The sequence below is a fragment of the Calidris pugnax genome, unplaced genomic scaffold (genome assembly GCF_001431845.1).
Source record: "Calidris pugnax isolate Ruff unplaced genomic scaffold, ASM143184v1 scaffold44, whole genome shotgun sequence".
NCBI lineage: Eukaryota > Metazoa > Chordata > Aves > Charadriiformes > Scolopacidae > Calidris > Calidris pugnax.
In genome coordinates, this window is record NW_015094506.1 from 22,957,135 (window position 1) to 22,973,706 (window position 16,572).

Below are 16,572 nucleotides of genomic sequence, written 5' to 3' on the forward strand. Positions count from 1 at the left end.
GATCGAGTCCAACTATCTACCCTACTCTACAAAGTCCTCCCCTACACCATATCCCTCAGTACCGCATCTAAGGTGGCTTACAAGGTGGCTTGGTTGCACAGATGCCTCACCCCCCACTCAGCTCATGGTGGAGCTCTCTGGAGAGCAGGGAGGGTGGCCTTTTCCCAAAGCCATGGCAGCACCCCCTTGTCCCAGCCTCTCCCCCTGTTAATGCTGCACAGGCATGGGAGAAGGGCCTGTCGGGAGCAGAGGAGCAGCCAGGCAGCCACGGCCACACAGGTGGGCTGGAGCCCACACCAGGCTCCCACCTCTGCTCACATCACCCCTCGCATCACTCTGGGTAGGCATTTTAATGCTTCAGGTAGGCGCTGCACAGAGAGAAGCTTTGAACCAGGGAAGAAGGAAGAGACAGAGGCCAAGCAATTTCCCCTGGTCTCCTTGCCCTGACCGGGACACGCCAAGTGTCCCCAGAGGGCCAGAGGCACAAATGCTCTTCCAGTCTGATGGCTGCTGGTGGTCATTGCTCCCTTTTCCACCTCTCAGTAAAACAAGGGACTTTGCAATTAGTTCCTAAGGGATATAAGCAGAACCAAAATTCTTTGTATGTAAATCTAAATACTAATTTCTCAGCGTCCCACTGCACTGCATTCATCTGAGGGCTGAGTTCAGAGACTATTACAAAGAGACTGTCTCCCAGCTGCCAAATGCTTTCAGGTCTCAGCAACGTCAGTCAGGCTTTGGTCCTTCAGCTCTGCTGGTGCTACCCACTCCGCTGGTAACCGTCCGTACTCGCTCCTTGTTTGTTTTAACAAAGTACCTGAAGCAGATTCACACATTTGTAAGAGAAAGATCTAAGAGAACAAGGAAGGGAGGGAACGCCTCATGTCTCATTCAATAAAAACAACCAGGGTAAAAAACTAGATCTAATCTGCCAAATAATGAGGTATCATTTTATGTATTTTTTTCTACTTGGTACGTCTCTTATATTAATAGCATACACATCTCTGGTATTTACCAGGATCCTGACTATACCAGTGCTCACCTGAGTGCTGTCCTATTTCTCATCATTGGCTTGGGGGGGAGAAGAAAGAAAAAAGGAGAGAAAAAACAAAAAAGGTGATGTTGACTTCCAGATTGTCCAGAAGCTTATCAGGTGAAATGAGCAAAATAAACTATTAAACAGTCAGGAGTCAAGATGCTCAAATGTTCCCATTTTGTGATTAGCCAAAGGCAGGAGGAGTACACAGCTCAGCCTCTTCTCCTTCCAGTGGTCCAAGAGCAGAGCAAGACCTCCTGCCAAGAGGAGATGCCTCTTCTCTTGCTGTGGCTTCTTTTTCACCTGCATTTCTCTTATGTCTTCCATTCAGTGAAAGACACTTTCTTCTCCTCAAGCAGTGATGGTGTCCAAAAAGCTGCCTATATTTACCCTTGTGAAAACAGCAGTAGCTGTCATGCCAAACTCATGGCACAAAGTTGATTACTGCAAATAATTACCACAGGCAGATAGTTTCAGCTGTGAAACTTTTTATGAAGTAGCATGGAAACAGATACTGATGATATGTTTGTCAAGCAGACTAATAAAGCTGTTCCAACTTTCTTCCAAAACTGGCAAGCAAGGGAACCTACCTGCAGTTTTAAAAAACAAGCAAATAAGACTCAATTTCCATTAACAGGCTCACACTTGCAGTGGAAAATTTTTATAACTGCTTGAGACTCAAGCTAGTCAAGGCACAGAAAAGAGTGCAGTCACCTTTTGGTGTGGCATAACATTTAAAATACATTTCAATAAGTTTAAAATAGTGCCCTCAACTTTATTCTCTAAATGGATGAACTGGCCTGTAAAACCTGTTACAGGGAACAACTAAGGGAGGATTCTAAAGCCACAGAAAATATGAAGAACTAGAAATACACAAACACATGTACTTTTAAAACCAGGAACCTGCAAGTAAATCCAAGGTTTACATAGCAATCTTATTTGCTGCACTACTTTGTCAGATACTAAAAAGCACAAAAAATTTTTTCCATTCAGCAAGTTCTACCGTTTTCTCCTTGCTTATCTCCTTTCAGAAGTGTTCTTCGTTTAAAAAAAAGACAAATCTAAACAGCACAAAAACAAAAAGCCCAGACTTTTCCACCTTCTGCTTACCTGTAGCATCTCTATCCAGTTAAGAAATCTGTCCAAACACTCTAAGGCATGTCTTCGCTGCACCATCTACTGAGGCTTTTCCTCCCAAGGCACAGCTCCACAAAGTAAGCCAAGTCCAGGTAGGGCTTCTTGAGGTCCCACCCTCCCTGTCAGCTTCCCCATCTGCACATTCCTCCATCTGCTCCAGCACCAAAACTGCTCCTCTTGAAACCACAGAGAGATCTGGGTTGAAGGAAGGCATCTGGCAAAAACCTAACTTAATTAGTTTAAACTGAAGCTGCAGTGGAACCACACCTTCTGCTCACAGTGACAGTGACAGCAGCCACGCTCTAAAAACACCCATAGACCTGCAGCATCCACCTTGTCAGTGTGTGGCTGAGATATTAGTAATGGGCACACACGACCAAGAAAAGTAGAATGAACTGCTCCATGATAATCCCTTCGTGTTCTACCTTGCAAGACATCACTTGTTCCTTGTGGTTCATAGGATAAATCTAGGAGACTGGAAAACTGGCTGTGCTCAGCACCCTCTATAAAATGTCCAAACAAAAAGGGTACTGCCAGTTGCACCAGGCTTCTGCTTTGACATATCCTGTGAAGCAACTTGTGTTCAATGTTTAGTTTACCATGTTTTCAGCAAAATTTTTTGTATAAGTACACTTCAACAAAAATGAAGTATGGTGATGTTACAAACCCAAAAAGAAAATACTACTTACCTATTTACAGGCAACACATGTGGATCACCAATCCAATAACTAACGTGGGTAACAACTCATACCAGGGTTAGAGGACTTCTTTAGGAGTGTGCAGTTGTGAAACTGCACAGAGACTGCCAGAAGAGGGAACAGAGCAAGCACTACCCAGGGAAGTATGTCCTGGTACATGTCTGAAAGAGAATGGGATCCAACTCCAGCCCAGAGTTTCTGTAGGGCATCCCCCACCAAGTTTCAAACTTTTTCACTTGCTTTTGTTGAGAACAGACGATCAAAGTTTGGATTTCTCCGCGAGAGTAGTACAGAGGTTCATTTGGCAGCATATACTGAGGGGACAGGGAAGAACAAGAGCGGATCTCTGGAAGTACCTAAAAAAGCAATTCCTTTCCACATGCAGGGAATGGCACCACGTTTCTCATGACTGCACTTAGCACACTGCAAAGCTCATACCTACAAGCTAATGAAATACCAATGCTAGTAGTAACAATGCTGCTACTATAATCCTTATAATAATAAGTGCTCCTCTGCTGCCTTTTGTTGCTGACACAATCTCTACCAAATGTGAAACACATTCTGCAAGATTTTTTCTCTCCCCCTGTATCTTTCAGATCTATTTCTGAAGATGAAAACATATAGGTTATTACTTGTGTAAGAGGTTAAATCCAGACACACAGCATGGAGCTCCCATCTTGAATCCTCCACATAACATTTTGACAACCAAATAGCGCAGTAAAAGCTGTATACATATTACAAGATTTTTCCAGCATTGGCCAGAAAGGCCTAGCTAAAATCAAACTTATTTTAATACAGGACCATCAACTAAAATTCAAAGATGGAGGAGCGGGACCAAAACAAACAAACAAAAAAAGCAAGGGTGACATACTAGCATCCTTACCAAGGTGCTTTAGGAGCAGTTTTGAGCTTTACATCATTAAAAATATTTCTGCCATCAACTTCAACTGTTACAGGAAAAATCACTAGGTTTATGACTTTTTTTTTTCCTGAAATACCAGTCTCTTTTCACAGAGCACGTCATTTTATCATCATATGAGGCTAACACCTACTGCACTAATGGTCTATTATTGTCACAATTCAAAGCTACATCTTCATATTCCAGTGGTAACTTCAAAAACGCCTCAGGGAGGAAATCACCAAGTCATTAAAATCAAATATGCTTTGAAGAATATTTGGGGTCTGTATTTAGGGGTGGGGAAGATGTGCCTTTTAATTATTTTTTTTAATTAAATCAGCTGTGAGTTTTAAAGTTCAGAGCATTAGAAACTGCTTTGATGTTTCACTTCACATAATGGCAACCTTTTAGCACAGTATAAACAAACATGTTCCCCCATCTTGAGATAAGCTTCACATCATGTGAACATGTAACCGAATCAAAAGCAGCTGTCAACTTAGACAAACTCAACTCTATTCATAAAACAAAATAACCTGTGATATAACTTTTATTAATCATTGTTGCCTGTAACTGGACAAATGCGTGCTGTAAGCAGAAGACATTTAGAAAGATACTAAAGGCATTTTGTAACTTCTGTTCTATTGGAATAATCTGTAACTTATTTAAATCCTTTGACATTCTTATTAATGGAAATCTTATCACCTCTCAGTCATAGAAGCAGCAACGGAACACCAGTTTGGATATCCAAAATGCCAAGTCTTCTTACAACCATCATAGCAAAAGTCTTTGCTTGAAGAGTCTCTGAAGCCCCAGCAAGTGGGATGGCACCTTCCAGGGTAGCATATTCAGAGAAGAAAAATTAAATCTTTCCTAGGTTTCAGCTCAGCAGGTGCAACACTCCTCCCAAAAGCTTCCATATCCACTACTGGATCTGGGGCACATGGTAACAGCAACTGGAGAAACAAGGACTCCCAACAGGAGTGAGCCAAAACAAGAGGGTGCTGCCAATAAGTTCAAATGAAAACACACTTCACAAGTTCATCTCAGGCACAGGCGAGCACAAAGTGGGGTTTATTTTGGTGACAAAACACAGGATTAACCTCCCAGGAACCTCACTGCGATTTGGTGATCAAAGAGAAGTCAAACCGATTTGCATTACACCACCTGCCTTATTTCAAGCCAACTTACTTGGTTTTCTGACATCTATAAGGTGATTGTTTTACAGACAGTCCCATTCTTATTCAGAACTCAAGAAATGTGTATACCAGGAATTATTTCTCCTGTATTTTGTAACAAACCTGCCATCACAATAACAAGGCAGCCACAAAAGCCCTACAGTTTAATAAACCACAGAGGAAATCCTGATGGAATATGCTCTGTTAGCAACACAGCCACTTTGATTTGACACCCACTGACTTCAGAAGCATTGCTCGTTCTCCTCCTCACCTAAATACTTGGCTTGGCATTCATTTGGCATACTCTTACCTATGCTGTGACCAGGTCTAAGATGTAGGAACCGTCTACACTGTGTGGTGGCTAACTGGCACCCAGCCTCATCCAGAATATAAAATCTCACTGTACTAAGCACATGAGCTGTCTGCTTCATTTTACAGATCAAGAATTCTGACAAGGATGATAAAAAGCCAAAAATCCCACAGCCAAATCCACCTCATGAAGACCCCCCTTGCATACCGGCTTGAGCTAGCAGTAACAGCATTCTCTCCATTCTTCTGCTCTTTGATAACACAGTCCACTGAGTATTTTCTCAAGAACAGTTTCAACTTAGAGCACAGAATTTAAAAAATCTTGTGGAAGATATTTTCTTTAGTATACTTTAATTAAGACACGATGGGTTGAGGTAAGTTGAACTTTATTTCGCCAACATTACACTTTTAAAAAACAGTAAAAATATCTCCTAGGCAAGCAAGGGACCAATGAAAGTTCAGAGAAGCGGATCACATGGTCAGCTGAACACTAATACCATTTTTCAAATTCTATAAAAACAAACTTTGTTCCCATGAAGGCCAAATCAGACCCCAAAGCAATACTTCGCAGCTGATACAGAGAATGTTGAGAGAAGGTATTTAGATTTGTCAGCAATTCTGTTATAAACCACAGCAGTGCAAGTCAGTCTCTGACTAAAAGGAAAATGGAAAGTAATTTGTACCCAAAGAACAAAACAGGCTCTCACTTGGCCAGGAACTTGAAGAAAAAAGGCAGGGGGGAGAGGGGGAATCATTCTGTTCAGGAATAATTCTTTGCATGCTGTCAGCCACAGAGCCCAAATAAACAAACTTAAGAAAGGCAACTCTTTATGTAAATTAATTCAACTTTAGATTCAATGAGAATAGGAAAATTCAGCTGAAAATAATGTGATGATCCAATTCAGAGGTTTATCTGACCGACGTCCAGAAACACTTGCTGTCCAGAAGCATCTAGCTGCTGTGAATCCATTCACTTTGAGAGCCCAGTGAGTTGATGTCAGGATCTGAGAGCAGCTAAATGGTTTTCATTATGTAAAGAGCTGATTAAGACTCCCGTCAGTCATCACCCCACATTGCATATTCTTTGAAGGGTAAAAAGCTGTTCCCTTAAATTATCACTAAATAGCCCCTGAACACCAAGTTAAATACCCCCAGGATTTGGTTTATTTTAACCTGACATGCTAACTCATGCAAAAACCACAAACTGTCCTTAATGTTAGATTTTACATCAAAATTAGCTCAAAGATTTAGAAACACTTCTAAATAGAGAAAACAAGATTTTAGAGTTACAAGGCTACAGCTTATGCAGACACTGCATAAGAAGAGTAATGCTGTGCTAAGTTTGGCTCCATGAAAGATGGGAGTGCCATGACCAGAGGAAGATTTCTTTAATGAAAGATCAAGTTCTCCTTAATAAAGCAGACTTCTCTTGTGCAGATTACATGGGAGTCTGGTTACTGCCCGCATCAGGTTGCCCACACAAGTGATGTCCCCCTGATTTCGTGTCTGGTGTTCTCCTGCTGCCAGCATTTTTATATGGGCACCCGACACAGCAACTGCTCCAAGTGTGAACTTTTGATTAAACTGTCCGGTTTTTGTATAAGGACACAAGACATCGCTCCCTGGTGCAGAAATATGAATAGGCCATTTTTCAGCCTACACTATATACGTATAATACTTTTTCTTCCTTCTTTCAGTCAGAGCTCCTGAAAGACAACCAAGTCATAAATCAGCTCCCCATCTCAAATGAGACTTCTCCCATGCCTCACATATAACCAGGCTAATTTGTTCCGATTTGCTCTCAGCAGCAGGTAGGTGTTCCTATTTATCATCCTGCAACAGATGGAGCAAGTTGTCTACGCAAAGATTCCTTCCTTCTCCATTCCTTAACTATCCAGTATGAAAGCAACACCTACTTCAAGCCTTCAGCTCCCAAGTCCATGCCTTGTGGAGAGTTAAGGATTTCAGCAGTTTTAAGGAGCACCATGTATTGAGGCATTTATCCCCGTAATATATCATGAAACAAGAGCCACCGCATGGGTCTAATTATTGCATCACAGGTCCTCCTGCTGCTAGAAATGGGAAGCCTGCATGTTTGACAGGACTAAAATGAACTTGTCTCCTGCTCATATTTCTGTTCCTTGGTCTTCAACACTTAGGTTAAAGAGTCCAGCCTGGTGGATCCAGAAACGCTTCTGTAGAAACCCTCTCTTCCCACTGCTTTTCAAAGTTAAACACACAGAGTAACAAAAAAGGGGCTGACCAGTCTTTAGAATCATAGAACGGTTTGGGTTGGAAGGGACCTTAAAGATGATCGAGTTCCAACCCCTGGCCATGGGCAGGGACACCTCCACCAGACCAGGTTGCTCAAAGCCCCATCCAGCCTGGTCTTGAACACCTCCAGGGATGGAGCTTCCATAACTTCTCTGGGCAACGTGTTCCAGTGTCTCACCACCCTCATAGTAAAGAACTTCTTCCTAATACCTAATCTAAATCTCCCCTCTTTCAGCTTAGAACTGTTACCCCTCATCCTATCACTACACTCCCTGATAAAAAGTCCCTTTAGGTCACCAGTCTGGACAGTTGGCTACCACATGTACCTGCTGTGCACTTTAGGCACAGCCCAGGTCACTTGCCACACATCACCTTTTCTACTCTTAGCAAGCTAACCAGAGATGCAGAAAACCAATCATTTTTTTTACCTTTTATTTCATAAAGGGTAACACAAGATGCCTATCTATGCCTACACTACATAAATCTTTGCACATATCAATAACAACATAATAAAAAAAAATCATAATATGGTAGTTCAAGTTACGTGTATTTTGAAAAAAAATTGCACTGACTCTTAGTTTATCTCACAGCAGCACTGAACCTTGAACTTTCTCAATTCAGACATTAGGACAAACAAAGCAGGTCCATTATGCAACACACAACCACCGTATTCTTAATCTTTTAAGCAGTGCCAAAGAATATGCCAGTGTCTGTACACACAAACATTATGGGTTATGCTGAAATCCCTAGCACAGTTGCCAGAGTTTACACAGCTTTACCAGATGCTTCTCAGATGAACCATGAAGATATTTTGCAATGAAATGAGTAGCTCTGAACAAAAAGACTGCCATAATCTTGGCTTACGTATCTATAAGTCAACACACTAAATCAAGTCACTGGTGGACCGAACAGCAAGATGAGCAGGTTTTTTTGCCAAGAAGCAGAATTTTCCAGAGGAGAGTAACCCATAAAAGAAAAGAATACCCTAAATAGAATGTCTGAAGTAAACTCTTGCAAGTTTACAGGCTAGCATGATTCTAGGCACAACCATGTATAAGAAGTCTTCTACAACAGAGGTTATCAGCCATCAATAAAGGCATTAAGCTACTTTGGCAGTATTAACAAAGTTGATCTATCCCAAACTCATCTTCAGTAGGCCAAACCACATCATGGGATCCCCTGCTTCAGTGGAAATAAGATTAAGCACTTAATTATTTAGCAAACTATCACCTTCAGTCAGAGCAGAACTTGCTCTTTGGTTTCTATAATTACTAATCAGTCTTCAGTAAGACCATATTGATTGGGCACTGCAAACACAAGGTAAGAGGGTTGTGCGCTACGAAGAAGAGGGCAGCATGGTTAGACTGTGCATCCACACGCTTGATCACACCCCAGATCAATTAGGAGACAGGAGAGAAGACAAGCAGTCCTAATTACAGACAACAGGCATAACTACAAAAGATTATAGACCGCTGCCTTTGTAATTTGCCCTGACTGTATTATTGTAGATAATTTCTAAAAGAAACGAACTTGCAAACAGCACTTTCCACAATTATTTAGTGAGTAAAGAGGGAGATGGAAAAGCTGACAACAAGGACACCAAGTACTCCTACATATCCAGCATGAACACTTGATGGTTCCTCTGAAGCAGATGAACCACTGCTACTTTTACTATTATTTTCAGCACAGTGTAGATTCCTCCCTATACGGGAACACAAATTCCTCTCCAGCACACACACAAGATGAGTAACTAGAAAATGATCTTAATTGCTACATAAATCACATGTGGCTACTTAGCATAGCCAAATACGTGTCTGCATAGGAAGCACTCTCCTCAAAACCATCGGCAGTACTTCATCAACCTCGCAAAAGAGCGACTGCGCCAAAAAAACAGAAGGAAAGTGGCAACCACTCATCCCAGGTCAATTCATACCTGCCTACAGAAATGCACGGGCTTTCTTACAGGCACCTCAATGCATACAGGAGCTTGACAATATTGTAGTCAGGCAAGCACCACACCAAAACTGGAAGGGATGACAGCATGCTGTGCCTGCTTCAGTCCCACCGGGGCACACCTCTAATGTCTGTGGGACGTGCTGGTTTTAAGACCTTTCCTGAATGTTGTCTCCAAAAAGTACAAATCTGTGTGTTCTATTTTTATATATAAGAACATTTTATATATTAAAAACCTGTCATATATAAAAGTATATATGTATCTCTCTAATTAAAAGAAAGAAAAAAAAACCCACAAAAACCAAAAGCAAACCAGGAGTGAATATATGTATTCATACATAAAACCCTATTTCTACCCGGGAGGAAAGCGCAGCACGTATTGAGCAGCCTGGCCCGGTGTCCTCCTGAGTCGTCCCGGCTGCCTGTCCCCGAGCAGAGCTGAACGACGGAGCCCTGTCACTCTCACTTCTCTCTTCCCAACACTTACGTTGCTTGGCTTGGCTCACAAGTGCACTGTCACAGGCAAATGCTGCATTTGCAGACCTACCGCCTCATCTAAAATCCTCTGCTAATCGGTTTATTTGCAACTGTTAATCCAACACCGGTGCCGCTGGCTTTCTACACAAGGGACAAACTGCGGTATCGGTTTTTACTTCATTTTTTCTTCGTAGTTTTTTGCTCTTGCAAATTATGGCTGGCTAAATGTTAGCCAACAAGAACCTCTTCCAAAATGGTTATTCTGATATTGTTCTTACACGCGGGCCTACAGCTGAAATAAGAGATCATGAAAATGGGGTACAAAATTCTCTCCTTCCACAAGTAACTGTTTATGGGTTTTTTTAAAGTCTCTTCAGTGTACTCAGATGACCCTGAGCTCAGTTGCTCTGCAGAGCACTTCCCTGAATTCACCAGGCTCTCCAGTTAAAACAAAACTCCTTGTGTCTGCGCATCTCTTCACATGTGTTTAAAGAAGTCAAAGCCTAAACATTTTGGACCATGAGGCCATGGGCCAAACACTTTCTGACTTCAGTCAAAGTCCAAAGCTGCAGCAGTTCTGCCCTTCTGCCTTCACATTTAGGATAAACACGCAGGATTATCCCGACTCAATTACAAATCCCGAAACACCCACCCACACTAGGTACTCCTGATCTTACCAGAAGCCCAGCTACTCTACTCCTACACTCAGATAGGTGAATGAAAATCTTTGCAGTTTATTCTCCAAAGAAAAGGGAAAAAAAAAATTCAGTGTTTATCTGGTGATATTCAAACAAATGTCAATCACAAAGCTAGCAACACATTGCTGGTGCTCCAAAAGTGTATGCTAACAGAGAAGCAACTGCCCAACATGCACGTAATGTAGTACTAATACAATAAAGAAAAAAGTGCAAAGATAAGTTAGTCACCGAGCCTGAATACTACCTGCCACTGTTGCTACACTCACAACACAAAATAAACCGCTGAATGTAATAAAAGTTTTAGTGACTTGAACTCTTCTTGAGACAGTATGTTAATCCATCTCTCCTAAACTTGTTTTTAAATTTTTTTGTGCTAGTAGTTACCATTTCGTATAGCTAAGTCCCCAAAATTTAAACTGTCAATTCTAAGAACCAACTGCGACGATAAAGCAGCGTAGAGCAGTCGGCGTCCTCTGCGCAGAGCATAAATCCTGTCTCACCTCCAGCGGCCATCAGACAGAAGGGGACTCAGAGTTTACCCCAAAACGGGCACCAGGTCCCTCCGAGCTGCTGACGCACACACACCACGTCAAGCACCCCGAGATAAGAGCAAGGCAGAAACACAAAATAGGGACTGCTAGTTTACTCCAACAGTGACGTGGGCTTAAAATAGACACAATCTCTACCCCGCTCATTCCTTTGACTCTTAACTTTCAAGTATTTTAGTTGTGACAATGTTTATCCATAATATTCACTGACTGCCAAATGGATTTAAAAAAAAAAAAAAGAATGACACATCACTGGATATTTTTAGTTGGTTTTTTTTTTTTTTAAATAAGTTTCATGAATACACGTCAAACACAAACCTAAACTTTTTGGCTCCAAAGCAAGCCTATAATTAGAAACCTCATTTGTTCTGCTAGTCAGGAGAGCCATTTTCCCTAGGGAATGTTACTGAAAGGAAACCCAGGAAGAGTTGTAATGGCCAAACAACATGAAACTTATTAATAACGGACACGGGTAACACAAAGCCATCCTAACCAGACTTGAGCAGTTACAAATTGCATTTTATCGTTAAGAACTGTTTTCTTCCCAAATAAAATGCTTTTTTTGTCTCTTTTAATGAAATGCCTCGACCCACTGTGCAAATTCATGTAGAACAGACCTAAAAAAGAGCTTCTGCACCCAGAGGCTTGTCTACTTTTTCATGCTTGCACCAGCTCATCCATTAAAAAAACATAAATTGCTACACCTTTCCCTGCAAACCTCCTCTTCCGACAGCGAGACACGGCTGGTTACCTTGCCAGGAGTAGTTAGGGATGACACTTTCACCCTCTGCCTTTTGCCTCTCTTCTTCATACCTCCTCTGCTCTTTCACATCCGCTTTCCACTTCCAGATTTTTTTTTTTAAATTAATTTCCTTTCCTACCTCCATTACTGCACCTGCAAATTCCACTGACACGCAGAGAAGAGGGCCATGAGAACAATGTCATGGCAGGGGGCACCCGGTGCAGGGGAAGGAACTAAGGCAGCGGGTCTGGAAGTCGTGAAGACAGAGAGCAGTAAGGGGAAGGGAGAGGGAGAAATCAGACTTCAGAGGGGGAAATCAGACTTCAGAGGGGGAATGACCGGTGTTGACAGCGAGGCAACAAGCACGTTCCTGGGTGCACGAGGAGAAAGTGCATTTCTGGAAACCGCCAACAGAAGCAACTGCATTTTTCTTGTAAGCACTTTCACAGCCCCCTATATGAACTGGAGAAAACCAGAGCATAAACACGCAGCTGCTTTTTCTTCTTTAAAGAGCAGAGCAGCATCCTCATGTCAAGCTTCCTACTTCCAAGCTATTTTACATTAGACATCAAGCAGAGCTCGCTCACATTTTGCGCGCGAACTATTCACAATGCAGATGCTGGATACAAACTGCAGGATTTGACCTCTTCTAAGAGCTGGGACCCATGATGTTCACAGCACCGCCAGCTTCTGAAGGAGTCTTTCCCCAAGCACAGCAGTGTGTCCTCTTACAGATGTAAGAGAGAGAGGGGGACAGAGAGATCTTGCCCATAGTCTCTTCTCATGTTTCTAACTCTTGCAGCTATAGTGGAAGTGGACGTAAAAACACAGAGCCAAGCACAGGGATGTCCCCAGGTCTTTGCAGGGATCCTCATGGAAAACAGGAGCTTAAAAGGGCTGGGAACTAACCCAGATGCCAACCACACTTAAAAAGCCATTGCCCATCAGGCCACCTGAGAAAGGAGAAAGATCGCAAGGATTTACATCAACCCTGTTCAAAGTGGGAGAATACAGGGAACTGGTGCATGGAAGGGAAGTGCAGAAAAGATATGCAGGAAGATGTCTATCCCTCCAACATCTGGTAGGGCTTGCAGGAGCAGGCACGACTGTTTTCACTTTTCCTGAAAGGATGGGGGCAGCGGGAGGGAAGAGGGAGAGAAAGGGGTCAGCTTTCAAAAGTGTGCAAAACATCTTCTTTCAGTATTTTCTCTACAGGGAATGGACAGTTTCCAAGGGCTTGATCATACAGAAGCACGGGCCTGATCTTGCAAAAGCTTATGCACATGGATAACTTTACCTCACATGAGTAGTCACACTGGCAGGACAAAAATATTTACAGTTCCTCCTTTTTCATTTATTAAATGAGTCATTGCAAACATGAAACCGGGCCACACTGAGCTTAATCCAGCCTCCCATACTTACATTTTTACAACAATCACAGAAGGTAAGAAACCTTAAATCAAGCTAACTTTCACGAGCAACAACACAGCATAAAGCAGCCTGCATTTTATGCACATTGCCCTCAGGTTAAACTATTTCTTGCTTACGCAATCACTTTGGGGCCACAGCTTGGCCCCAAAACACCATGCTGCCTGGCATATGATGTAATGGCTTTTGTGCTTCAGGTTTTTTTCGGGAAGTGGTACAGAGGGAGGAAGAGACAAATCTTTAACCACTGTATAGAAGATCAGGCATCTTAGGCAAAGCCCAAAGGTACTAGCGTAGGATTTTTACACCAGAATTGGTATCAACCTATTAATTCTGTCTTAGCTGCAGAAATTGAGGTACATAGGTAAGCCCACCCTCCATTAAAGACAAAAGTTCACCCAGCTACTTAATATTCTTTTTTTCTTTGGAAATTCATACAAAACCAGTCCAAATGCTACTACTGAGTTTTTCAGCAGGCACAGCTGCAAGCCTAACGCTCTGACCCATTTCTTCCCCAGGAGAAAGGGGGCAGAGGGAGGTAAGACAGAGGGATAAAAGTAATTGCCAGCACTTAAGTCTTCTGCAAGAAAAGAAACCCACACTGCAGAACTTAGTATCTGTATAGTTGAGAAAGACACAGGAACAATAACTAACGGCTCCCCTCTTTTCGCTCAAGGGGACATAGTATGCATTTTTTGACTAAACCTCAAATACAAACCAAAAGTAACATCCTCATCCATACAAAGAGGCTTATTATGATTGTTATTGCTGGAAGGGGAAACTCACTCTTACTGGCCACATGACTGTTGAAATCTACATTCAGCATTGTTTGGGGATTTTTTTTTCTTTATAACTCAGCAGCTCAGAGCAACTGGTAATAACTTTATGGCCAGAAACATTAGCCGAGTGTTTCAGATGCTGCAGAGTCAGCAATACAGATGAATTTGTTCCAGGCTACTAAAACACGTACCCTGCAGCACCTCACTGCACTATTCATTTGGGAACCATTACTAGAGCACAGTATCAAATTTTAGGGGTGTTGTTTTTTTGGGGTTTTTTTTTTTGCCATCCCCCCTTGCTTGGAAACGTTAACATCACACACAGTGATTCAGGTGTTTGCACAATTTACTACTTACACAATTAGTATGCAGTAAGGCAACTCATACAACAGCGTTATAAAGACACGTGTGTTTTTAGCTTCTGAATCAAGACCTGGGTCGTCTCATATCTCATGATGCAGCAGCGACACGCAGCCTGACAGCAGCCAGGTATCTGCTTCCACAGTAACATCACGCCACGGCCCTCCGCTGTAAGGGCCATGTGGCAGCCAACGCTGGACAAACAGGTTACCAGATGAAGTTGGAAGGACACTGAGCAGGACTTTCCAACTTCCAGAGAATCCCTCAGGTTACTGGGTGGCTGAAACTCAAGCCGGATCAGAAAAAAGACGACCCCTGAGGAGGGCTGCAGCCAGAAGCACCCTGGGGAAGCAGCCACGACCGGATCAAAAGCCGGTCCCAGCTTATTTGCACAAGGTGCCCAGCTCAGGTGCAGGAGAGGGTGTGCCCAGGCTCCCTGCCAAACTTGGTAAAGGAAGCCAAATCTTGAGAAAGCTCTATGCACTTCCTCGAACGGGAGCAGGAGTTTCCTGAGGGGCAGTTAGAGGGCTTAAGTTTTGAGCAAATCAAAGACGGGGCGTAAAAGATGGAGAACCTCGGAGAAACAGAAACTGAGGTTGGTTTTCTGCAGCGCAACGTAGCCTAGAGGAACAGCTGTGTGCAACGAACTATGGGACGTGCCAAGCCCCACCGGTGGGCCAGAGGGCACCCAAGGTACCCAGGCTTTGACAAGGAAGTTTATAGCTAGGTCTCCATAGCAGCAGTAACAGCAACACCAAAGTGCAGCAGGAAAAAAACCACCAGAAGTTTGTACAAAGAAAGAGGCGCTGAAGAGAGAGGAGCCACAGACGCTGGTGGGAGCAGGGGAAGAAGAGCTAGCATAAATGAAACAGGCTCGCTATAGCTTATGGCTTCCAAAGACACAAACCACCTCTAGAAAGAGATCCTGCACTTTGGGAAGAGAAAAACAAGAGGGGCTGGACTGCTTAACTAAAGAAACGTGTCGTTTACCCTATATGGTTCAAGGACTGCCCTGGATCGGTCAAGGGCTGTTCCATTTTGTATCCCTGACACCAGTTTTGCTCCTAGGAGAGAGGGGCCGGTTTTGTTACGGCAAGGTTTCCTCACCACTTCTCTCTCTGCCCGTTGGTCCTCCTCCACTGACATTTCAACCGCAAAAGGGCTTGGTTCGGGGGTTTTGCTTTGTTTTTAATCGGTTCTTCACTTCAAAGCCCACTTGCCGTTGACTTCCTGAGCTTGAATGCTTAAACCAAGGCACTCGAGCGCTTCTGAGGGCCCTTCTCTGCCGACATAAACCGCTCAAGAGGCTGCCGTTCCCCTCGAGGCCAGCTCCCGGCGGGGTGAAGCGGCGGACCCCGGCGGGGAGCCGCCAGCCGAGCCGATAGCCGGGCTGATAGCAGGCTTACTCACCGCACCGGACTAACACGGGACTTTCTGACGGCACCCCCAGCCCGCCGGGCGCCGGGGGGAAGGGAGCGGTCAGACCCGCGGACCGGCTCCCTCAGGCCGGCTCCCCAGCGGGGCACCCCGGCGGGCTGCGGCCGGGAGCCCCTCGCTCGAAGCCCGAGGGGGGGAAAGCCCTGCCCCGCCGCCTCCTCCCCGCTCCCTCCCGGGGCCCGGGCGGCTCCCGCCGGTCCTTCCCCGTGGAGGAGGGGGGCGGCGGACACGTGGAGGCCGGGGCCGGAGGAAAGGAAGGGAGGGGGCGGCCCGGCCCGGCCCGGTCGCCCCTCAGCCCGGACACCCCTCAGCCCGGCGCACGGCACTTACTTGGGGGGCGGCGCGGGTCTTGCCCGGCGGCCTCCTGAAGAAGGAGGTGCGGGCGGTGAAGAAGAACTCCTCGGACTCCTCCTCCTCCAGGCTGCTGTAGCCGCTGCTCATGCTGCTGGTCCAGGTCATGGGCGGCGGTGGCGGCTGCTGCTGCTGCTGCTGGGGCCGGGCGGCGGAGAGCACCGTCCCGGCCGCCGCATGGGGCCCCGCCGCTGCCGCTCCTCTCCCAGCGCCGCCGGGCCTGGGGCGCAGGAGGAGGAGGAGGAGGAGGAGGAGGAGGAGGAGGTGGAGCC

At 44.5% G+C, this 16,572-nt stretch overlaps 1 protein-coding gene across 3 annotated transcripts in view; it reads right to left on the minus strand.

Annotated features, from left to right (window-relative positions):
* RASSF3 (Ras association (RalGDS/AF-6) domain family member 3) overlaps window positions 1-16,572 on the minus strand; it is a 116,065-nt gene that overhangs the window by 57,357 nt on the left and 42,136 nt on the right. Inside the window, exon 1 of one of the 3 annotated variants that reach the window (XM_014964272.1) lies at window positions 16,280-16,515. The exons of the other annotated variants lie outside the window; for them this stretch is intronic. Within the exon in view, the coding sequence (XP_014819758.1) occupies window positions 16,280-16,408 (129 nt within the window). The 5' untranslated portion in view covers window positions 16,409-16,515. Of the gene's footprint in view, window positions 1-16,279; window positions 16,516-16,572 lie in introns of those variants that run through there. 3 annotated transcript variants of the gene reach the window in all.